Source organism: Boeremia exigua (assembly GCF_020726555.1).
Source record: "Boeremia exigua strain MPI-SDFR-AT-0100 chromosome Unknown C7974scaffold_13, whole genome shotgun sequence".
Taxonomy (NCBI): Eukaryota; Fungi; Ascomycota; class Dothideomycetes; order Pleosporales; family Didymellaceae; genus Boeremia; species Boeremia exigua.
The window spans coordinates 1134628-1157094 of NW_025763530.1; the positions used below are offsets into that span (position 1 = coordinate 1134628).

The 22467-nt window shown below is 50.7% G+C and overlaps 11 protein-coding genes across 11 annotated transcripts; 4 read left to right on the top strand and 7 right to left on the bottom strand.

The window, feature by feature from the left end:
* Nucleotides 1–407: 407 nt before the first annotated feature.
* Nucleotides 408–1216, top strand: C7974DRAFT_417961 (uncharacterized protein; the record flags this gene model as incomplete). Its single annotated transcript, XM_046144118.1, has 2 exons — nt 408–790; nt 844–1216. 2 exons carry the CDS (start codon nt 408–410, stop codon nt 1214–1216), a joined length of 756 nt encoding a protein of 251 aa, XP_045992323.1.
* A 175-nt stretch (nt 1217–1391) lies between these two features.
* C7974DRAFT_417962 (S-adenosyl-L-methionine-dependent methyltransferase) lies at nt 1392–2317 on the bottom strand (the record flags this gene model as incomplete). The annotated part of the gene is made up of 2 exons (XM_046144119.1): nt 1392–2211; nt 2268–2317. 2 exons carry the CDS (start codon nt 2315–2317, stop codon nt 1392–1394), a joined length of 870 nt encoding a protein of 289 aa, XP_045992324.1.
* A 1286-nt stretch (nt 2318–3603) lies between these two features.
* On the top strand, nt 3604–5413 carry C7974DRAFT_428646 (nucleoside phosphorylase domain-containing protein; the record flags this gene model as incomplete). Its single annotated transcript, XM_046144601.1, has 1 exon — nt 3604–5413. The coding sequence occupies one exon, from the start codon at nt 3604–3606 to the stop codon at nt 5365–5367; it is 1764 nt and encodes a 587-aa protein (XP_045992325.1). The 3' UTR covers nt 5368–5413.
* C7974DRAFT_428647 (AAA family ATPase) lies at nt 5414–7933 on the bottom strand. Its single transcript, XM_046144602.1, has 3 exons — nt 6699–7933; nt 6467–6650; nt 5414–6417 (listed from the first exon to the last, which is right to left on the bottom strand). The coding sequence occupies exons 1-3, from the start codon at nt 7797–7799 to the stop codon at nt 5567–5569; spliced, it is 2136 nt and encodes a 711-aa protein (XP_045992326.1). The 5' UTR covers nt 7800–7933; the 3' UTR covers nt 5414–5566.
* A 494-nt stretch (nt 7934–8427) lies between these two features.
* On the top strand, nt 8428–9346 carry C7974DRAFT_380593 (uncharacterized protein; the record flags this gene model as incomplete). The annotated part of the gene is made up of 2 exons (XM_046140527.1): nt 8428–8850; nt 8897–9346. 2 exons carry the CDS (start codon nt 8428–8430, stop codon nt 9344–9346), a joined length of 873 nt encoding a protein of 290 aa, XP_045992327.1.
* Nucleotides 9347–9583: 237 nt separating this feature from the next.
* On the bottom strand, nt 9584–9979 carry C7974DRAFT_292919 (uncharacterized protein; the record flags this gene model as incomplete). The annotated part of the gene is given in 2 exon segments (XM_046137658.1): nt 9584–9665; nt 9678–9979. Coding segments are annotated over 2 exon segments (384 nt in total), but the record flags the coding sequence as incomplete, so codon positions are not given.
* A 220-nt stretch (nt 9980–10199) lies between these two features.
* Nucleotides 10200–10623, top strand: C7974DRAFT_73452 (uncharacterized protein). Its single transcript, XM_046147172.1, has one exon. It carries the CDS (start codon nt 10332–10334, stop codon nt 10572–10574), a length of 243 nt encoding a protein of 80 aa, XP_045992329.1. The 5' UTR covers nt 10200–10331; the 3' UTR covers nt 10575–10623.
* A 1914-nt stretch (nt 10624–12537) lies between these two features.
* Nucleotides 12538–13533, bottom strand: C7974DRAFT_321641 (heterokaryon incompatibility protein-domain-containing protein; the record flags this gene model as incomplete). Its single annotated transcript, XM_046138812.1, has 2 exons — nt 12538–12994; nt 13106–13533. Coding segments are annotated over 2 exons (885 nt in total), but the record flags the coding sequence as incomplete, so codon positions are not given.
* A 935-nt stretch (nt 13534–14468) lies between these two features.
* On the bottom strand, nt 14469–16545 carry C7974DRAFT_444231 (putative pantothenate transporter liz1; the record flags this gene model as incomplete). The annotated part of the gene is made up of 6 exons (XM_046145486.1): nt 15798–16545; nt 15606–15740; nt 15455–15555; nt 15170–15397; nt 14797–15106; nt 14469–14743 (listed from the first exon to the last, which is right to left on the bottom strand). Exons 1-6 carry the CDS (start codon nt 16291–16293, stop codon nt 14469–14471), a joined length of 1545 nt encoding a protein of 514 aa, XP_045992331.1. The 5' UTR covers nt 16294–16545.
* A 1121-nt stretch (nt 16546–17666) lies between these two features.
* C7974DRAFT_404771 (histidine phosphatase superfamily) lies at nt 17667–19087 on the bottom strand. The gene has a single exon (XM_046142983.1). The coding sequence runs from the start codon at nt 18762–18764 to the stop codon at nt 18081–18083; it is 684 nt and encodes a 227-aa protein (XP_045992332.1). The 5' UTR covers nt 18765–19087; the 3' UTR covers nt 17667–18080.
* A 673-nt stretch (nt 19088–19760) lies between these two features.
* Nucleotides 19761–21158, bottom strand: C7974DRAFT_428652 (uncharacterized protein; the record flags this gene model as incomplete). The annotated part of the gene is made up of 1 exon (XM_046144603.1): nt 19761–21158. One exon carries the CDS (start codon nt 21156–21158, stop codon nt 19980–19982), a length of 1179 nt encoding a protein of 392 aa, XP_045992333.1. The 3' UTR covers nt 19761–19979.
* Between the last annotated feature and the right edge of the window lie 1309 nt (nt 21159–22467).

A 22467-nucleotide genomic window follows, 5' to 3' on the forward strand; every position in this document is an offset into this window, starting at 1 on the left:
TAACGGCTTGGCTAAGGTATCGTGACAGACGCGTAGCCCACCCAGCGGTCTCCTATAGGTGCGTTGGTCGCTACCTCAGGCCTTCTCCCTGTTTGATGATTATGGATTCTATGAAGAGTAGGTTGGCGCAACAGAGGTGATTGCGAACGGGGCTTGACTCTGTATCAGGCTGTGAACAGGATTCGGGACCAGTAATAAAGGCATAAAGATGCTCACTCACGCCACAAGGTGTTCTGTCCACCAAACCGCAGTGTTCTTCTCTTCATCGTCACTCCTTTGAGACCAGCCGTCGAGCGGCCTTGTAATATTCTTCTTCCGCCGAGTCAACTGTTGAACGGTGCTCGCTCTTTACCGTAATCGCCTTCAAGATACCCCAGTCTTTCAACCTAATCCCCATACCAACCACCATGAAGCCCACCACCCTCCTCGTCACCCTGGCCGCCACCGCCACCGCCCTCCCCAGACTCCACCCACATAAGCGCGCTAGCCAAATAATCCCTGTCGTCGTTGGCGGCCCGCAGGACACCTTCGTGCCGAACAGCATCACCGCGGCCGTGGGCGACATTGTGCAATTCCAGTTCAGCAACGGCAATCACACGGTAACGCAATCGACGGTAGACCAGGCCTGCACGCCCATGGATGCGGGCGTGCACAGCGGTCACATTCCGTTCAAGGACGGGCAGGCCGATGTGGGCACGTTCAATATGCCGGTGACGAGCACAGAGCCGATGTTTCTGTATTGTGCGACTGGGCCGCATTGTCAGGAGGGGCAAGTCATGGTTATTAATCCGTATTTATTCCCCGCTCGATGTACTGTTTGTGCAAATACTAATGAGTGTTCAGTGTGAACGCGCAACAAGTAGCCGACTACGCCAAGCTATCCCAAGCAACAGAGAAGAGCACCGATGGTGGTGCGCCCGTCGGCGGCGCCGCGGGAAAGATTGCCCTTGACCAGGCTGCTTTCACGCCCGCTCCGCCTCAGGATGCTGCTGCAGCACCTCCACCTGCTGCTGCAGCACCTCCCGCTGAAGCCCCACCGGCTGCTGGCAACGCAACAGCACCCGCAGAAACAACACCAGCTGAGCCTCCTGTTGTAGCACCTCCGGCAGAAACCTCCGCCGCCGAAGCTGCGCCGGCTGAGAGCGCTGCCCCGCCTGCGGAGACAACGGCTGCTGTCCCACCGGAGCCGACCTCGTTTGTGTTCCTGAGTAAATAGACAAAGATTGCCTCTCTGTTGTCCTTAGTACTGCACTACGATCGTAAGCTCGACAGCATACTCTTGGATACTCGACTATCACGGTCATACAAATATCAACTCCAAACATATCTACATTTATGTTGCGAATCAACCTTGTTCCCTTCGACATGTGATATCTCTATACCAATTCTCTCTATTTCTTTGTAGCTCTCGCCCAGAACAACTGCATCTTCCCAGTCCTTGCTCCCGGAACATCACTTAGCTTATCAGCTAGTTTCCACCGAGCTTCAGTGCAACCCGCGTTGCTGAACAATTCGAAGACTGTGTCCTGTGTAAAACTATCGTGAGTAATTGTGTGGCTTGCGGGATGAGGTTTCCAAGGCTCCTTGGGGTCAACATGTTGATGTTGCTTTGTCTGATCATTATGGTTGTGGCGATGGCCGTGGCCGTGTCCGTTCTCCTGCATGCCCTTGGTAGGAATCTTTCCAGTTCTTACATCTTCCATGAACTCCTTCTGCGCCGGCGTAGCGCCATCAATCCGCGCCCAGTCAATCACCAGAAGCGTTCCGCCCGGTCGCAGTCTCTGTGCCAGCTTCGAAATCGCCAGCTGGATGTCCTCCATGTGGTGGAGTGCCATGCATATTGCCACCAGATCGAAGTCCTGTAGACGTTCCTCAGGCAGTGGAGGATCGGTTGGTTCGACAGGATCCGCGAATAGGTCTCCACGCACGGCAATCATCTCATCTGGGCCCAGGCCGAGATGAGCCGCTGATTCGTTGTACTTGGCCAGCATACCAGCGGAGACATCGACGCCGATGCATGTTTTGAAATGAGGTTTTAGGGTGCGAGAAGGAAGACCGTCGCCACAAGCATAGTCCAGCATCTTCGATTGAGGCTCACCGGTGGCCGGGAGGCCAAGCCAAGTGGACGAGCTTGGGGCTGTCAAGAAGGTGCCGATCTGGGCTTGCAGGTCATTGACCCATTGGGCACGGTGGCAGTCTCGAGAAGCAACACTTTTTGGGATGTGAGTCAATAATTGCAATTTCAATACAGCCATCTGATGACTCACTCCCAGTATTTCCGATTGGTATGGGCCAGTGTCTCGGATGAGTTTGGCATGGTGTTGTTGCTGTTGTCGTTACTATAGTAAAGATGTGCTGCCCACGAAATCGCAAGCCACAAGAAAAGCATGCAGTGGTTGAAGATATCGGCGAATGCAGGCGGGAGGGATGGGTTATATACATGCCATTCTACACTGCTGTCCGTTGATATTCGTCTCGAATCAAGAGTATTTTGCACGTTCCGGAGACATTACGCGCTGAGTATCCGGAGACATTATATGCTAGGTATTCGGTGACTTTACGATGTCTGTGGGCGTAACGTCTTACTTTGCATAACTCGTGACGCCTCAACAACTGTCCTGTTACTGTACTCTTTCCGTCAGTGTAGCGCAGAAGTGGCCGAGCTGTTAATTTTACTGAAGTGATACTTATGGTAACCTCAGTGCTCCTGTAGCGACCTAGAGAGCAATGATTATATGGAACAGTCAACAGGTACCTAGGTAGTTAGATATAAGGTCCAGCTATTTCATTACCAATTCTTTATTGCTCATTATCTGCATGAAATGGACTCTTAAATAAGTGTATTTATACACCAGACTTGACAGATGTAGTCTGTTGAGGCTGTGCTTCAGTTGAGGCTAGTTTCGGCCGAGGAGCCCGCAGACGGCTCTAACTACTTCGTATGTCACGCGTTGAGGTATTGCCTATGCGTGCGTGCGCTCTATGATTGGGGCCAAATTTTCTATCGCGGTCTTGTAGTTCGCGATATCAATGTTCAATGTTTTGGATGGTACTGTCATGGCGATGCGACAGTGATGTGATTTTTCAGTACACCATCGTACTATACTGTACGAAGTACGCAACGAACGGACCCCAAGAACCCTGATACTCGCACAAGGTGTTGCAGTCGGGACATTGGTGCGTTCTAGCGCACAACAAACGCTCATAAGTGTAACCGTTTGGAACAGTTAATGTGCCATAAGCCGTCTAAATAAGAAGAGATCACTTGTCATTAGAGACGTCGCTCCATGGATAATTGCGCGAGGCTGCACGCGCCGGGCCAAGCGCTACGCCCTCGCTGCAACGCCACTTCGACGCAGCGTAGGGCTGGCAGCGCTCGGCGCACAGCACATGGCTGATGGGTGGCACGCGAGCGTTGCAGCGCTTCGCAGCGCAGCTCAGCCTGGCACATCACGCTGATCAGGTTGCGGCCGGGTGGTGGGGTCGGGCTGCGTCCAGGCTGAGGCGACACAGATACAGTCTGTCTTGTCCCTCGACGTTTGATAACGGCTTCCTGCACAGCGCGGCTAATCTCACCTACGCTGTGCAGATACTTACACAACTATGGCCGCCGGTGATACGCAGCGCGCCTGCGACGATTACCATGTTGCCTGGATCTGCGCCGTTGCTGACCTCGAGCTGCTGCCTGCCCGCCTGATGCTTGACAAGGAGCTCCCCACCCCGCCCTATAACACCCACTACGACGAGAACACGTACATCTGCGGCTTGATTAATGGCCATGCGGTGGTCATCGCGACCTGTCCGAGGGGTGAGACAGGCAACGTCAACAGTGGGCGCCTGACGGGGTCTATGTTCAAGACGTTTCGCAACATTCGCATGGCGGTGCTCGTGGGCATCGGGGGTGGTATCCCCAGCCCAGTAGTCTCAGAGGAGTCACTTGAAAATATCCACCTTGGAGATGTAGTGGTGGGATGGTCTGGTGATGGCAAGCCAGCGTGCGTATACCACGACCGCGGCAGATCAAAGGTCAATGGGCAGTTTGAAATTGTGGGTACGATGCAGAACCCTGACTGGAGGCTCACCAACGCGCTTGATGTGCTCGTGTGTGACCACGAGCTGGGCAAGACAACGTTTGCTAAACAGCTTGTGAGGCTGCAGCATTACAAGAAGTTTGCCTACCCTGGCGCTGAGCATGACAGGCTGTTCAAGGCTGACTATCCCCACAATGGCGACAATACATCAAGGTGCGCGACGTGCTGCGATCAGAGTGAGCTCGTCAGGCGCCCAGAACGGGGTAGAGAGGACCAGCAAACGCTTGTCTTCCATTGCGGCAGGATTGCTACAGGTAACGCGGTGATCAAGGATGGCAAGCTGCGGGACCAGATTAGGGCGCGATGTGATGGGGCGCTCTGCGTGGAGATGGAGGCAGCAGGCGTTGACGTCAACCGACGGTGTCTGGTGGTTCGCGGCATCTCTGACTATGCCGACTCGCACAAGAGCGATGTGTGGCAGTCGCACGCTGCGGGCAACGCCGCTGCATTCACGCGCGAGCTGCTGTGCCGAGTCCAACTAGACTACGACCAAACACTCCTCAACTCAGTAGGCAATTCCGACGCCCCACGCGTTGTATCAAACGACAACGAAAACAAAACGGGCAAAGAAGAATATCGCGCTGAGATCGACAGCATCTTAGATTTCTTCGCGCCAGAAGTCTTGCCTGAGGATGCTTTACTTGTGATCCAATCTTTCGCCAATCGCGATCCTACCCAAATCACTGAATACCATCCAAACGTCAAGACAAGTTTACTTGCCTGGTCTTTACGCGAACGCTCATCGGTCTTGGTTGTTCAGGCAGACATATGTGCGCAGAATAAATTAAGAAATTTTGCAGTGCACGAAATCAGGAACCTTCAGGCAAAGAAGGCTCAATCGGTTTTGTGGAATTTGTCCCCGGCGGTCGCTTCAGTACATACTGCAACTATGGAAAGCGTCCTCAAGAGCATCGTTTACCAGATGTTGCTGCAGGCTCGTGATGTAGCAGCTAGGTTCGCCGAGACTTTGAGGCTTTCAGAGATCCAGGATTACCATCACGAAAAGGACTGGATCAATTTGATCAGTCTGCTTATCTCTAAAAGCCGCAAGATGACGTACTTGATAGTCGAAACTGGAGACTTGCACCGCCTACACGGCTATGCTGCGAATTCGCAGTGGACCAAATATCTTCTTGGTCTGTTCCAGACTTTGGTCGTTCGATGTGAAGTGGCTGGTGGCCGAGTTCAGGTTCTACTTGCTGTTTATGACAACACAGAAGATGTCAAAACATACATCGATGAAGAGGATCACATGGTTCTAGTCCCATTTTCGTAATCTCGTGCAGTGCCTTGGCTGCCGATTTACAACGCATGGACTGTGGTTGGGTCTTCGAACTCTCAGTAGTCTGCACATACATCACCTGAATTTCAACTTTGTTTGCATGCAATCTATCTGGATCTTCTGAAATATGAACACAGCGCCTAAATTGATAATACGTAGTATGCTTCAGAACAGATGCGGACCTGCCGGTTATCTAGCCATTCCTCCATTGCATGTATTGTGCATGAGCTTCATCAGTATGCTTATGTACCTTTGTCACATACTCTTCGAAGTCATTGACAACCTTCAACGACTCATCGATATGCTCGAACTGTAGGGCTTGTTTTCGATAAGTTGCCACTTGTCGAGCAGTGCTGATGATGTTCCTGATCTGGCGTCCATTCAAATTATGCTTGGCGAGCTGGTCCAGGTTCTGATCGATCTCCTCAGGGTCGATGTGGCCTTTATCGGATAAAGACTTCGCAAAGTTCCTCCAGACCCCACGCCGACCAGGTTCGTCGAGAGTTGGGAAGTGGAGTGCTAATTGTACACGAGATTTGAATGCTTCGTCGAAAGTGCCGATACGATTAGTAGTGAGGATCAAGATTCCGTCGTAGTACTCCAGCACTCGAAGGAACACTGACACTAGTGCGTTGCGTTGCAGGTCCGTTTTAGTACGCTCTTCCAAGAACACGTCTGCCTCATCCAAAAGCACAACACAGCCCCACTTCGAACCAATGAATAGCACTGATTCCAGATACTCTTCAACTTTCACAGGATCTGTGCCAATATCGCCACAAGTCACCCGGTACAACGGTCTCTTTGCAAATTCAGCGACACTTTCAGCGGTGAGGGTTTTGCCTGTGCCTGGACCACCGTGTAGCAATATGATGAGGCCGTCTCCTTTACCATCTATGAAATCTGACCTCACAGGCTTCGTCTTCTTGATGTGAACCGATACTAGTGCTTGGATCAGACTTTTCTTGGATGGCTTCAGGACCAATCTGTTCTTGAAGACATCCTTGTTCCAAGTGATTTTCCGGATATGTTCCACCATAAGCATATCTGCACCAACATCAGCATTTTACTACAGCTAAGACGCGAAGCTGCTTACCCCATTTCTTGTTGTGAAAACCATACCCTCTTATATAAACTGGTAAGAGAAGTGTAAATGGCTCTTCTGGCGGATGTCTGCTTTGCATAGCGTTGTAGTCCAACTCGTCGCGCATCGCAGAATCGTCTTCGGGACCATGCATTATCTTGTACGCTTCCATGTCTATCATGTAACGCAGATTTAACTGATGGTGTCAGCGAGCAACCCATATCCTCGCAATATGACTGACTACCTTTTGAACTTCCATGCCTTGAGGTGGCACATCATAGTCTACAAATCTCTGCTTCCGACACGACCAGAATATGCCGCCACGTCTCCGAAGTACCTTTTCTGATCCCGCAGTATCCAGTCGTAGTGGAAATACCTGAAGTTGAGAGATAGGAATGACATCAGACTTGGAAGGCCACGACACTGTGAGCGTAGTGAACTTCTTGGAGAAGGATCCGTCAAACTCCCAAGACCAACAGTCGAGTTCCAATACGTCCAGGTTGGAGCGAGAGCATGATAATAACATGTAGGCCACAGGATGTCCATCGTCCTTTGTCACGAGTACTTCTTCCGGACGAAACATCTTATCCCAATGCTTCCTCTGAGCCCGGCCCGCTTCAAAGAGCTTTTCTGCCTCAATATACTCCAGAGCAAGATGCTCATTAACGTACTGAAATAGAGCTCTGAGTTGGTGCTGGTGATTGAGCTCTAGCTTGTGTGCCAGCTTCCCAATGAACACTTTCCTGTAGTGATATAACTGGGGATATGGATACTCCAGACTGCTTCGTGCATTCCAGCGCCCGAGGGATCCGTTTTCTGTCATGTCCAAAAGCCGAAGAGCTTCATGGAGACCACTGGAGAGAAATATCGCTTCCGAGTTCGGTGTCGCGGGCTTAGCGTCTGATTGCAATCTGTAGAAATAAGGCCTTACTTCATGCTCAAGGTCTGCATCCATAGGTGGAATCGATTGGCGCTCAAACATGTTCCCGATATCTTTGTGGTACTGTTGGCAACTATACTCAAGGCAAATTGCGAAGCTGACATTCTCTTTATCCTCGAGGAATCGTTCGATGGTGGGGAGACGTTGTTGGCCTACCAACCCAGTATGTCGGCTCGACCCCTTTAGCAGACGCGGAATATCGAAGTAGTACGCGCTAGATGCATGACGCTCATGGTACCGTATTGTTTTAGAGCAGACAACGTGGTGGATGACAACGTGGTGGTGGGTGGCAGAGTATGGTCGATACGAGTTGGGTGAAGGTTGCATGTGGCCATCACCGCAAACATAGTCACCAGAACCGTATGCTTCCTCCACTTTTCGCTTCTTTTGGCGTCTTTCAGACATGGTTCTAAGTAGAGGAACTCCTCTCCTCTTCTTGATGTCTTCCGAGACTCTACCTAGGTACGTAACGATGGGTTGAACTCGCTGCGGCTTTACTGGAGGGTGATCGATAAGGATATAACTGAGATGTATACAGGAAACGTACGAAGCATTTGTCAACGAAGGAGCGGCTTATATCTGGATCCAGGCTTGTTGGCAGGTCTGAGGGGCTTAGCTCTTGGCGCAATAGATGATTTGCTCGTAGGTTACACACATATCTTGTTAGTGCTGGCCCAGGACTGTCAACCAAACGCAGCTTGCTGACTGGAGTACAGCTGCTGAAATCAGAACCAAAGCCATTGGCTGTACAGGGGTCACGCAAGCCACCTGGCGCTTAGATAACGCCTGCTTTTTTTGACTCCCTGCTACTTTTCATAATTGTCGTCTTTGCTTGTGTGCTCTCGGTCTTACCTACATCGCTTTGCTGACGAGACGGATACTGCACAGCCAAACTGCAGGACCGCCACATCATCCGTCGTCGTATCGCTAGTGCAAACACGAGCAACCAAGGTGCGCTCTGCTCAGCCCTTGACAGAGACGTAATAAATTCAACACATACGGGTGAGGCCATTCCATCGCTGGAGACGGCAGCATGCCAACAGTGGTCCAGTATATCACACAGATGCAGAATGAGCGGCGCAACCAGCGCTTGCTGATGAGCAACCCCATGATCGCTCAGTACAAGAACATTGAGAACTCAAGGCAGCAGCGTGCCTCGCCTGCCCCCAACATGAACTTCCCGGACCCCAACCTGGCCCCGCCGGGCATGCCGCCGCCGTTCTACCCGCAGATGCCCAACAACCCCATGATGCGCCCGCCGAGCTCGCAACCAGGCGCAAACTTCAACGGCCAGCAGCAGATGACGCCGCAGCAGATGGAGGCCATGAGCAATGACCAGATGAACGACCACATGAACGGCCTGTGGCGCGGTCCACCGCAATCTGGCATGCCTCAGCAGCCCTTGGCGATGGGCGGTCCGGTATCCCTTAAGAAGAAGGCTACAAGAGATAACAAGGTAATGTTGCGCGCTTCCTACGTAACATTTTAAGCAGCGTTAATAGATAGCGATTCAGAAGCCCGCGCCAAAGAAAGAGCCAAACGCAAGAACTACCCCCGCCCCGTCTGCCAGCGAAGGAGTACCTACGCCCACGCCTTCCACACCTATCACCCCGATGCACGCCAAATCATTTAACCCTAATGGCCAGCCACAACAAGCGCCGCTACGAGCCCAACACCAACCTCAGCAACCTCCACAGCAGCAGCAACCTATACGCAACGACACGCCCTTTAGTAACCTCGCAGCCAACGACGTCGACATTGGCGTCAAATTCGGCGATATTGATGCCGAAACCGCGCTTGACAACTTCGATTTCGATTCTTTCCTGCATGTTGAAAACGAGGAAAGGAATGAAAGGCCTCCAATTTCGTCGAATCAGGCACTGCCAACATCGAATCAGGCGAACGAGGTAGCTCCTAGAAAGAAGGGTACCAAAGGCAACAAGGTACAGTAGCGCGCTTCCTGGTCATCTCTAATCAGCGTTGATGCTAACTTTAGAAGCCTGCAAAAAGGAACGGAGGCAATGCAGGTGTGATAAAAAGACGTTTCGAGCCGACCATCTCCAGGGACTATTAGAGTAGGGATACCAAGCAACTTAGATCACGATTCATGGCCCTAGAGAAGAGACATGGCCTGTAGTCATGTTTGAGTGCTTACGAGATGCAATGCTTGGATCTGATATGCGAAATACCAAATATCGCTTGCTGGGGCAAGCATTTGGTCTCCATGGGAACTTTGCTACGAGCGTGTGCATCCGAATCTCCTCTGTCGCCCTTGCACGTCACGAAACCCCTTCAACCTCAATCTCATCGTACGCGACTCCGCCACCCTCAGTGCTGACTAGACGCTTGAAGTCTTCACTTGAGAGTAGATAAGCCACTCCGCAAACATCCGGCACATATTGCTTCTCCCCGGTCACTGTGTACGGCGCGATGCTCGCCATTGACGGTTCGCTGTACGGTAAGCCGAACACATCGAAGGTAAGGATATACCCATGAACTCTTGCCCATCTGACTTCCAAAGGCGTGATACCGCGGCCTTGCATGACGGATGGTTTCATATTAGAACCATACCCGAAATACCATACTGGAGGGAGTGTGATGCTGGACCCCATTGTTGCAGTTTTTTCTCCTGAACAGAAGCTGCGGATTGTTGAACCAACAATTTTTTTCATGCAAAACCCTTTTCACAAACCCATAGAAATGGAGTTTATGAGTCAGAATTCGTGGATGATGATTGGCTGTTATCGCAATTACGGCCGCCGAAACGTATGGAGGCCGAAATGGGTTTGAAGGATCGCTCATCTCTTTGCAACAAAAGACGCCGCACTGTCGGCCTCACGGCTTCTTAAACGACAAATTTGAACCGCATAGATTCAACATGACCAAAGTTTCTCTTCCTCGGCTTCTATTCTTGCATCGCCATACCAGCCTGTCGGAATGGCAAACGAAACATTGTCTCGCTTACTTTTAATTGCAGTTGCGGCAACCGTTCAGCCTCTAGCTGCATCTTCCAGGCCTATCTGTTCAGAGGCCGAGTGCAAAAGCCCGACCTCAAGGTTTCGGAGTGACCGGTGGCAATGCTGTCAGGAAGCTGGAAGAGGCGTACAGAGAGGCAACGCTTCCGTCCTACGACTAGTGGCTCTCGATAATACGTCGTACTGCCCAGACGAACCACCCTGATTTGTATGACGGGTCGATCGGTGGTGATCCTACCAGTAAACCACATTGAAACGATTGAAACTCTTCCTAACGGATATTTCCATTGAAGATGTACGCAGCTATCCATGCAGGACGAAACATCCGAAAATCGACGAGAGGGTATTAATCGTGTTCTCGTAGTCTACCTCCAGAAAAGTGATGTGAGTCTATCGACTGCTTCTCTGCCAAAGTTGAAAATAGACAGGCTGGCCGAGACCTTTCCTGTAGTCTGCTCGGTCGACGAGTTTGCTGGTTCGCTCCTCGTGGGATGCTTCGAGTGCGTCGTCAGCAAAGCAACTACTTCTGTGTATCCCCCTTGCTTTGCATGACCGAGTGGCGTTCGTCCGACTGTGTCTCTTGAGCCAAGGTCAACGCTGTTCGTCTCTAGTAGTAGCTTCACTATATCTGCATGCCCCATCTCTGCTGCTATTGATAATGGTGTCTGCTGGTACCTTTTGTTACGTGAGTCGACCTTGATGCCAGGCGCCTCGAGCAGTAATTTGACCATATCTGTGTTCCCGGCCATCGCTGGATCCCACAGTAGCTGAATCTGCCTGGAATACAAGAAGTTGAGATACGCGGCAGCGTTGTTGGTGTCGAGAAATCGTCTGACTATAGACAATCTTCCGTCTTGTACAGCTCTGGTTAACGCAAACGCCTCTTTCCACTTACCGCTCACCCCCGAGTCAAGAAGTACATCGACCATTGCCAGGCGTCCCTTGGCTACTTCGGGACCGATATAGTCAAGACGTTCTAGGGAAAGCTCATCGGCCCGATGCTTGGAGAGTAAAAGCTGGACTATTGTGCCATCTCCTTCCTTCAATGCCCAGTTCAATAGAGACTCAGCCCATTTGCTACTCGAGCAACATTCAGTTTTCATCGCCCCCAGTAGTGCCGCAACAGCTGATCTGGGCCTGTTGAGAGCTGCCCACAGAATCAATGGTATTCTGCGTGGGTCCCACATATATCCACCGATTTCGATACGTGCCGCAGTATCGGCGCGAATGTAAGTCGATCCGATATCAACAGGTGTCGTCTCGAGGAACAGCTGAAACAGTTCCATATAGTCGTTTCGAATCATCCAAGCAAGCGGTAGTTCAGAAAAACAATCCTTTTGAGAGTTGCTGTTAGCTTCGTACGTCTGAACCAGTTTAAAGGCCAATTTCTTTTCTTTTTCTAGTTCCACCTTCCGGGCAGATGTTGATGAGGTTCTGTCTTTCGTTTGGAGTAACTCGTTGACTATCGCCTCGTGGCCGCTGATAGCTGCAGTGGACAGCGGACACCAGCCATTGCTGTCTCTCAATTCGAAATCAGCTGCACCAGTATGAAGGATATGCTTGAATGCTGCCAAGTTCCCTCTCCTTGAGCTGACTAACAGTGGGGAATGGCCATACATATCTGTGACGTTTACACGAGCTTTGTGTTTTTCAACAAGCAGCCTGACAATTCTGTCGTGTCCATTTTTTGTTGCAAGTAACAAAGGCGTCTGTCTCTTACTGTTGGTGCAGTTGACATCAATTTTGCCAGTATCAAGCAACAGCTGAACAACAGACTCATGCCCTCTCTCTGCAGCTTGGAGTAGCGGCGTCTGACCATTGTTGTTTCCGGCATCAATTTCCACTTTGCCTGTTCTAAGTAACAACTTAGCGACTGACTCATGTCCTTTCCCTGCTGCTCGCAGTAAGGGTGTCTCTCCCTCCCTGTCTGGGAAGTTGAGAGTCATGTCGTCTGTGTCAAGTAGGAGTTTGACAATTGACTCATGTCCTTCGCCTGCTGCTCGCAGCAGCGGGGTGTGCCCTTCCATACTCACGAACTTGGAACCTGCCTTTCCTGTGGCGAGTAAGAAGTTCACTGTTGACAAGCTTCCATCTCCTGCTGCCTGGACACACGTCTCGTGAGCCAACGATTTCAGACGCTGCAGGAATTCTGCCGGCGTCCAGGCAGGTGAATAGCTACTTCCTTCCATTCCTGTGGGCAGTTGAAGGAGGAAAGCAACAGTATCCTGAACCACTTCGACTTCAGATTTTGTGTAATTTGGTACGGGAAAACCCTTGGTGGCTCGGTCTGACGAGATACCGAGCAGAGCACAAATCTTGTCTCTCGGCTCGGACGCCTGACTGCCTCTGAACTTGAGCAGCAGTGTGTTGAGGTCATGATTCTCGGTCCACCATGAGTATTCACGCGTAGGGCCTGGCATGACGTCCATTATAGCCTGGCAGTGTTGGCTAGGTGAGATTTCCGACAGGAATGAGAAAAGAGCAAAGGTGCGCGCTAGGACCGACTCCGCGCCACACACGACTCTGGCTCGTTTTGCGTTGGCAACCTCCTGGATAATCCATACTCTTTCAAACCAAGGACGGCTCAAAAGATCGTTGAGACCTTCCTTTTGATCGGGTGTCAGTCTAATCTCCCATTTGTCGTCTGAGATGTGCAGCGAGGACAAAAGCCCTTGTCGCTGTTCATCGAAATTGTCCAAGTCTTTGATTTCGCGCCTGACTACCTTCCCTTCAAACTTGGATATTTCTCTGAACACCAAATTTGTCTCTGGAGTAGCCGGACCAAGCCAAATGAGTACTTGCGCGGCCTTCGCAAAGATTGACCCCATCTGAGAGACTTGGTGTCCTTTCTCCTCGTCGTTTTCTTGATCAATACAGATAGCGTCAACCCAGAGGATTCGATCTTCGTTCGACTTTCGCAGGCTCCGCAGTGCTAGTGATAGATTCTGCGTGACAGCCATCATGCCTCCGTCAACTTCAACGTCATGCGCCTTGTATGATCCTCCCCAGGTGTATGAAAGTGCTTCGTACTCCATAATGTTCTTGTCATCAAGATATGCATGAATGAGTTCGCATTGCACATTTCCAAAATCTGCTTTGCAGAGTCGGAGAAGGCGAATCGAATATCCCTCTAAGTTAATTGGTTTGTGTCTGAATTGATTCATCGGATCCCTTAGAGGCCCCAAAGCGGATCTAATGGTCATATCTGGCATAATTGTACGGGAGGAATTGTGGATAAGCAATCTGACACAGTTGGACGTCTTGTAAGACACGTAAGACTTCCTGTGAGCAAGGCGTAGCGTTGGTAGCCGTCAATAATGATGCAAATAAATTGCAGCAAGCAGATGAAGTCTGAATCTGAAACACGGCCTGTAATCACGATTCGCAGAAGCAACTGGTTCCGAGTGCGAAGAAAAAGAAGTCTGAAGAGGATGAGGGGCATGCCGCACTGAGGTTGGAACCTCATAAGCGATATGCAGGCTGCGGACGCATGGCTGAGGCTGTACACTGCAGGCGCAAGAACCTAGACCAATCAACGTCCAATGACGAGCTAAAGTCGAATCAACAGTGCTATCTGGACTGGCATTGACATTGTAGTAATAGTTGCGTACACCTTCACAAATGCCAAAAAGAATATACGGAAGACTACAAGCATCGAAAGCCACGTGAAACCACCTCATCTTCCGCAAAGTCTCCAGCTCAGTGCAAATTGAGTAAGATTATTCTTAATGAAAACTGCCAGAGTTCCACATACGACCATAGGACGTTGAAAACAAGGCTTCCCGTTCGCTCAGCCCTATTTAAGCAACGTACCGGTGGATTAGTACTCAGGTGGGTGACCACTGGGGAATGCCCACTGTTGTATGTATTTCGTTTGTTTTTGCTACTTGTTTTGCTGTCCTCCAAGAACCTAAAGGGTAGGCTGCTAAGAGGTGGGATAATTCTAGAAAGTAGCTGATGGCGTGTGGAAACTGCAAGGGTGCTGGTTTTTAGCAACAGCAATTGCACCTCCATAACTCCTACAAAAATCTAAGCATTCCTTGTTACTATGGCACGATGCGCAAGATCTTCAAGTATCTCAAGCGGGCCGCCCCAACTCTTAGACAACCTTGGAGTCGAGTGCCAGCACCCCGACAGACAAATCCTTCTCATCCACCTCGCTGCTTGGGGGCTGACGCTCAAGAGACTCTGATGCCGGCGGAAGTTTGCTTCTGCGCTTCTTGGCAAATTTCTCCCTGCGGGACAGAAAGGCAATAGTAGTAAAAATGATGATGTTGACGCCTGCGATCACCGCGGCGGCTCGATTACCGGCAGTGACGAATGGCTGATGGACCTGCTGGAACCACACAAGCGGTATCCAAGCCTGAAAAGTGTCTACACATACAAGGTTAGAAGCCAAATAATCAGCGTGCTCTAGATGTACTAACACTGCAGAGTGTTCATTGCGGCTGCAGTGAACGCTCGCTGCTCAGCATTGTCGGATATCAGCTCTGCCATCCACGCCATCGTTAGGGGTACCATGCTTCCCCCTATAGAAGACACTATATAAAGTGGCGCTCTATGCGAGAACGGACCCATGACAGGGGTTACGGCAAGCAAGGTGAATACGATGATGGCGATCATGTTGGAGAACAATATAACAGGCCATCTTCGACCCTTCAATGGCCCGTCTGAGATCCAGACACATGTCAAGGAGTAAACAGCCGTGAAAGCATTACCCAGGGTCGGATACTCGTTCTGTTAATGATGATGTCAGCATCGGCGCCATCATGTTCCAGGAACAGAACGGAGAAATCTTACAATCTGACTGACTGTATAGACCAAAGGTTGACCTTTCTTGTTGTGTGCCTTGAGCCAGAACACGAATGCTGTAAAAGGCTGCGATCCGAACGGTTGAATCATGAAGATGAGGGTGAACAGAAGTGTCTTCCAGCTGGTAACGTAACCAACAAATGTTTTAACGGTGTATGATTTGCCTTCTGGAGCGCGTCCTGCCTTTGTCATTCTCTCCCTGGCGATCTCGATGTCCTATATATGTGTATTAGATAATGATAAATGCGGTCCCTTCTGATCGTGACAACTTACACGTTCAGTAAAGATCCAATTGGGTTTAGCAGTCCCCGGGGTATCAGGTAGGAAGAAGTAAGCGAGTACTGCAATGGGAAGGGAAATGACCCCGTTTATGACTGGATGTATGTCAGTGAGCCCGCAGACAGGTGATGAAGGAATCTGCTACCAAATAGCCATCTCCAACCAGCCATACCACTGGCGCCATTCATGCCATTGTAAATCCCAGCCTGTAAGAAGCCACTAAAGATAGGTGCAATAGATACAGCCGATTGGAGGATCCCATTTCGTTTGCCAAGTTCACCTGTAAAATTTCGTCAGCTGTCAAGCCATTGTCAGCGATTAGACAAGGAGGACGTACGTTTATTGTACCAGGAGCCCAGTACGTAATACAGAGCCGGCCAGTAGCCAGCTTCGAAAAGGCCAACAACGAACCGGAGTCCAAGCAGAGCACGATATGACTTGGCGCCCGCCAAAGCGAAAGTAAATACCGTCCAGCCAACTTCCTGGAAGGGGATCCAGATGTGCGCAGGAACGCGAGTTAAGATGATATTAGATGGCCACTGCCCAATGATGTATCCTACTGTCCAGGCCACGACGATGTAGTTGTACTCATTCCCATAGAGGCCTAGGTCTTCCTTCATCCCCGAGACGAAAGCATTCGTGATGTTGGACGTGTCGATCCACTTGATGAGCATACCAAGGGTTCCAAATGTTAATAGAGTAGCATCTAGCTTGAATAGAAACCTTCGTTCCTCTTTGGTTGAATCGGCAGAGTCCCACAGCCAACCGCGCCAGCTGTGAGAAGGCGTCGAGGACGCAATTGACTCGGTTTTCTCACCCATTTCCGCTGGCATGGAATGCCTATAAGACAAATAATCGGAGCTAATGTCAAGCTGATAATTGGAGAGTATGGTTCCAAGACGGAGCGAGACGCATATTCATATATACTAGCCCTGCGAGCTTGTTCCGCCATTCGGTGTTATTCCAAGTCGCCAATGTAGCTTGTCGGATGTGGGTCAACTCTTGTATGGTCCAGGTAGGAACTTAATGTGTGCCACAAAAGCAGGTTGGTGTTCAAGCTGAGCAGCGACATCGCAAAGTACGAGATGCGACCAATCCTGCAGAGTCTACAAACAGACGTGGCTGCGATTGCACCACCTGAGGTAGAAATGAGCGTATGGAAGGCAACGCGCTAAACTGCATGGTGGAGAGATAAGGAAGTGGAGAAGCAAGTCAGACGACTTGATTTGATTGTTCAGCAGCCACGCGAAAGGACCGTATGAGTTCTCAAGAATTGACAATTGCCATTGACAATGACGTGACTGGATGCTGCAGTGTTATCAGCTGTCCCTGGTTCAGCCAAAGGCTTTCGTTGACGCGAAATTTACTCCTCACCAGAGAAAGATTGATGCGATGTAACTTGATCTATAGCGAATGCGCGGTGATGAGAATGGTATTGGCATGAAAACCAGGCCGAGTACACTGGAGTGAGGGGAACCATGATAGGTGCCACTAGCTATGTAGAAGTTGTGGCGCGACGGCAACAGCGAGTATACATCACAAGAACCATAACTCATATCGGCTGCATTAAAAAGCGCCTCTTCCTGAAATGCACAACTATAACATCGCTTCGCTACGCGACGTAACTGAGAAGCACTGCAGTGACGGTCTTGTCAGCGCCTAGATCCTAGCGCTGGAGTAATTTTGATCTCTGAGCTACTTCGTACAAGCAAAGACACAGAACAGCGAATGCAGCACTGGTATTCCGGTTTTGCATAGATGCAGTTTGTAGTGATCTGAAGAGAGTCGCAATTGTGTGGGTCGATCAGTAGTTGTGATGGAGATGCGTCAGGCCATGTGCATCTTAATTAGTGTAGGATTTTGATGGAGGTTTTATCGAAGCTTTTGGTAGAGCGCATCAAGCAAAGTAGAAGCGTTCCGGAGTTCCGCCACCCCATTCCGGGGCCGAGCTTTGTCGTGAAGGCAATAACGCCATCTTCGCTAAAACGAGGTCAGTCTATGTGCATAACGCCCACCTACCTTCTCTGCCGCGTGTTTGTAACGATACCAGTCCTATTTAGGCCTAGTCTAATGCTCAAATCTGCAGTCCACATGTATTAAAACACTGTATGCTGTCTAGAGTAGTATAGTTCGGCTGGAAGCAAGCTGACCTAAGCGTGTGGCCGGTTTTTGGGCTCCGCCGCCACTTCCAGCGGCATCCTCCTCAACGTTTTCAAGCACATCGCCCACCGTCTTGCACCGCGCGCAGCCCAACACTAAGAGGCATATATTGTCAAGTTTGTAAGCTGCTCGATCTTGCTGCAGTGTATTTGCGCAAGTCCAGTGGACTATATATGTTTCTACACGTCGCGCGGCTATTTTCCTGAGAAAGACTCCGCCATCACCACTACTGTAGTGCATGAGCATACTTATGATTGTGCTCTCTCGCAGGTTAAACAACTGCAGCAAACACGTTCAGGACGTAACGATCAATCGGCATGCTTCTTGAGGAAGCTTAGCTCCGTCATACATTAGGTAGTATGTACTGTGAAGCTCACGACAAGAATATCTCACGCGAGGAATCAACCTCTGACAAGTGTGCCGTCGAATTCTGTGGGTTATTAGACCGCATATAGCACATCTAAGTGCGCCCACTTGAGCCCTGTGCATGCCCTCGTCCACTTGCATTCCGTCGCTGGACACTTTGATCGGTCTCTTGCAGCAGGGCATCTGGGTGTCCGGTTGGCCAAAATCTGTAAGAGCGATATTCCGTATTCTCCCAGTCCCCATTTAACTGATTGCCCTCTTCGTCGATGTCGCAGCTCACGTAGTGCAGAAATTGACCATGGGACACCACCACAACCTCCTCTTCTGGCCGATTTTGGAGAAATTTGCGCAGGGCCGTCGCCCGCTCTTTGAGCGAGCTCACATCAGGCGAGAAGGTGCCACTCTTCGAGTCGAAATCCATCATCTCGAAGCATCGTTGGAAGTTGACAATAGTCCCATACTCATCCTGCAGCTTTTTTATTCCACTTGGGATATTTGCTGGTTCAGCCGGGGCCTCTTGTGCCAATGGTAGAGCCAGGATCTTGGTCTTGCCGGATTGGAGGTATGGTTCCATGCTGATAGAAGCAGTTTGGATGGCGCGGCGGATAGGACTTGCGCAGACAAGGCCGATGCTATCAAAGTATGGGAAAGAGACTGACAGCTGCTTGCACTGCTCGCGGCCTTTGGGAGTCAGATCGGGGTCAGAGATGCTTTGGTCGTTGTCGATATTGTGGTAGCCTTGGGCATGGCGGATGAAGTGTACAGCACGAGGAGACATGGTAGCGGCTTTTGAGGATCTGAAATAGGGGATACGGCTACATAGGTGTTGCGACCTTCGGTAAGCGTCAAGAATTGCTTTGTCGTGGGAAGAAGCGACCCTAAATATGAAGAGCTAGGCGCACCGAGAACTCATGACATGCCACCCGTAATCCGAGAGATGTCGACGAGGAGACCCGTGATTTTTCGATTATGACCTAAGTCGCCAACAGCTCGTAGGAAGTCCTAGTCGCAATGGCGCTGGGTCGCTGCGCATTCGAAGCGACATCACACTCCCGTACGCAGCACACAGGCCACTCTTGTGCGCCGCTTGTGTCGTATAGCCTCGTGCGATATTGAACTATTGGAAGCTTGATACCTTAGATCAAGCCTACCTTAGTTACAAATATGACAGCAGTATACCCATTGAATAGTGATCAAGATGATGCACTTGTAATGCTCAGTGACGCAAGGCAATATGCTTGCCCAATCAGACTGCACACGCCAGTTTCGTATTTGGAAATGTTCCAAGACTGTAAGCTCTTGATCGTCAGGGCGATTTTGACTAGCAAACTAGTCTCGAGGCGGGGGCGCAGCTAAGAAGCAACACGAAATCGACGTCTCAGTAAGTGATGTAAGGGAAACTAGACTCCTTGTGTTGTAGCCGAACGTCCGTTTGTTTAACATCTCGACATACCGCGCGAACGTGCTAGAATCGAATCGAATCGACAGTGCCTGAAATATATCGTCACGGTGCACCGATGCCAGAGAGAGACTACCTAATAGCTTCGGTGTGCCGCGTAATAGTGTTTGTCTTGCCTACGCAAAGCCCATACTAGCTAGGGTACCTGGGTCTAGGTACGTCATATAAGGTAACCCTACCCTAGGTACCCAAACTGTGCCCCAGGTCCGTGCAGACTGTACCAAAACCCTGAGGTACCTCAAGGTAGGGGGCACCTCTTAACCAGCGTAAGCAGTAATATGCTAAGCGAGCAACAGATAACTAACACCGGCAGGGGCTCGTTTTCTATAATTCGGCGACCTTGCATGACAGAAAGACCGTGTCGAGACATATGATACCTAGGTACGGCCACAAATCTCATCCCGAGCACATAATACAGAACGATATCAACTTTGGTTGTTTTACCATCTTCCACATACGACCATGAGACGTTGAAAACAAGTTCTCCCGTCCAATCCGCCGTCTCTTCAGGTAACAGACCCGACACATCCCCACCTACACCTTGCCCATCTCCTTTAGCGCCCTCTCAAACCGCACAGAAATACGCTCCATCCCCGTCAAATCCACCTGAGCCTCATCACCCTTTGCCCCCACCGGCCCCCAATCCCCCTCCGGTCGCTCTGCCGGCCAGGTAGAAAGCGCCCTCCACTCACGCTCATTCGGTGCGTTGCACGCCCCAAAGTCGAGGTACTGCGACAGGCACAGCACGTATTTACGGCGCCGCCCCACCAGACGGCCCATCATGTGAGCGCCGGCGAAGCTGGCGCGCGGGAGGATCTCGACGACCCACTCGGTCGGGCAGTGCGGGCAGCGGTGGCGACTGTGAACGAAGCCGTGGAGCTTACTCGTTTCGCTGTTATCAAGTGTCCCGTTGGAGGAAGAGGAAGAAGCTGTTGCGTGTGCGCGGCAGAAGAGGCGGCACGCTTCCATGACATCATTAGCGCGCTGGCTCGAGTACAGGAACCTGGAGCGCGCGTGGGGGCACATGAACTCGGCGCCTTCATCTACCAGACGGCTTCCAGGTGTAGATTCGATGACGGTGCCGATAGGCAAGAAGTACTGGGCGCGGACGAGCAGGCGATCGTCGACTAGGAGCGCTTTCGAGGCGGCTTGCCAGAAGCATCTCATGCCCACCCCGTTGCGGTGTGCGCGGTGGTAGTTCAGCGTGACGGCCCCGTACTTTGGGCCGTGGCGGAGAGCCCGGGCTGTCTGGTGCACCTGCAGCCAGGGAACGGAGATGCAGCATATTCTCACCACGGAGAATGCAGTGCGATGCCGGAGGAAATCCCCACGTGTTTCGGGCCTTGTCGAAGCTTTGCAGTGGACGGGGTAGGTAGGCAGATCCTGCTTCCCACTCAGAATGCGCGGATGAAAGATGCCGCAGTCATAGCAGATAAGACTACTAGGGGTCTCTTTGTCAAAGGTTTCGTACAGGAAGCACGCTCGCCTGGCCCTCCACTGCTTCCCCACATCCTGCGCGCTTCTCATCGGCGGCTCTTGATGGTTGCGCTCTTGTTGTTGGCATACAAGGTCTTCACACTTTGCGCCTTGACAGGGCGATGCTGAAGTCTTCGTACTGTAAGCGGCGAGTGTATCCTCAGGGGCTGGCATGTGGGTAGGCCTTGTGGATTTGGAACACGTGTATTGCAGCGGTTTGATGTCCTTTTCCAACATCTTGTGGTGATAGATGCCCAAGAGGAGTTCAAGCGGATAAAGAGAAATTGAGGGGACATCCAGAGAAATCAAGATGCCCCTAGAGCAGGTTTTTATCGTTGAGACTATCCTTTGTGATGAACCATGGTACGTTGTATCTCAGGCTCGATAGAGTCCTCACGATTGGACAGCTACCATATCCCTCGTCCAGTGCTACGCGCTCGGATGATAGTAGGCTATCATTGGTCAGACGACTCGACGTGTCTATATCGTAAAGCTGCGGCTTTCCAACCAGGCAGTCAAGAGCAGAACCTGTACTTACAGCTGTAACTGCGTCGGCACCTGTTCTCAACTTCTCAAGCCCATATCTATTCGTTTTTACAGGTTCCTCTTATTATCAATGAAGTTATGGTAGCTGTTGTTGATGTTTTTGATCTTCAGATCTAGGTTTTTGAATTATTCTTTCTCTCATCTTGCCCTACACACACCATGGTCTCATGTATCACGGCTGCGGTGGATGAATAAAGCGAGCGCATAATTGCAGCAATGTGCGCGGCACCACAATATGATGGCTACAATCAATTTGGCGCGCGACGCGTCACGACCTGTTTGATGGGGAAGGACCCCTAGGTTCTGTTTGTTTAATACTCTCGCGACGGCTGCCACGCTCCCTCTCCCCAACACACTGAACTCTGCTAAGTTGCCCCTGCGCCCCCATTGCTGAAGCTTGTTAACTTTTGATAGAATTCTTGTGACTATATCAGAGATTGTAAAACAATGACTGTTGTACGTAGTCCTGTCACTGGCATGGCAGTGCTGCATCCTGTTCCTTTGTACTTGCGTTAACATCTTATGCAGAGTCAGTTTGTGGTATGTATTCATCTTTTCATTCGTTCCACGCTCGAGGCCACCACGATCATCCGTCGGCGCGTTGAGTAACTTCGACTTGTCGCTGTCGACCTTCATACCTCACTGTCACTCCCAACGCGTCGCCATCATACCCACGCGTCACCAATCTCTCTTCATACACAGCCCATCGCGTTGGAGTCTCATAGCCACGCAGTCTACACGATCGATATTGGCCCACGATATCTCTGGCCTACACAGTACGGTGCAAATATTTGCGAACATTGACTAACTCCATAATTCTAGGTCAGCCACTTGTCGTCAGACTAGGGGCTGGCGACGGTGGTAGGTGCTGCTATCATTGCGATAGCACAGTGGGCGTTTACGCGTCCACTTAAATTAGGAGCAAGTAGTAAGTCTGAGCTAGCTAGTTTGTACTTGATGCAGACAAACATGATGATGAAGGTGGAGGCGGAGGGTGTGG

Bases quoted from the DNA above. Each gene is read 5' to 3' on its own strand.
- C7974DRAFT_428647 (XM_046144602.1), bottom strand. From the start codon at position 7,799: ATGTCTGAAAGACGCCAAAAGAAGCGAAAAGTGGAGGAAGCATACGGT. The intron at 6,651-6,698 runs GTAGTCAGTCAT...TGACACCATCAG, and splicing joins AAGGCATGGAAGTTCAAAAG to TTAAATCTGCGTTACATGAT. The intron at 6,418-6,466 runs GTAAGCAGCTTC...ATGTTGGTGCAG, and splicing joins TTTTCACAACAAGAAATGGG to ATATGCTTATGGTGGAACAT.
- C7974DRAFT_73452 (XM_046147172.1), top strand. From the start codon at position 10,332: ATGGCAAACGAAACATTGTCTCGCTTACTTTTAATTGCAGTTGCGGCA.
- C7974DRAFT_404771 (XM_046142983.1), bottom strand. From the start codon at position 18,764: ATGTCTCCTCGTGCTGTACACTTCATCCGCCATGCCCAAGGCTACCAC.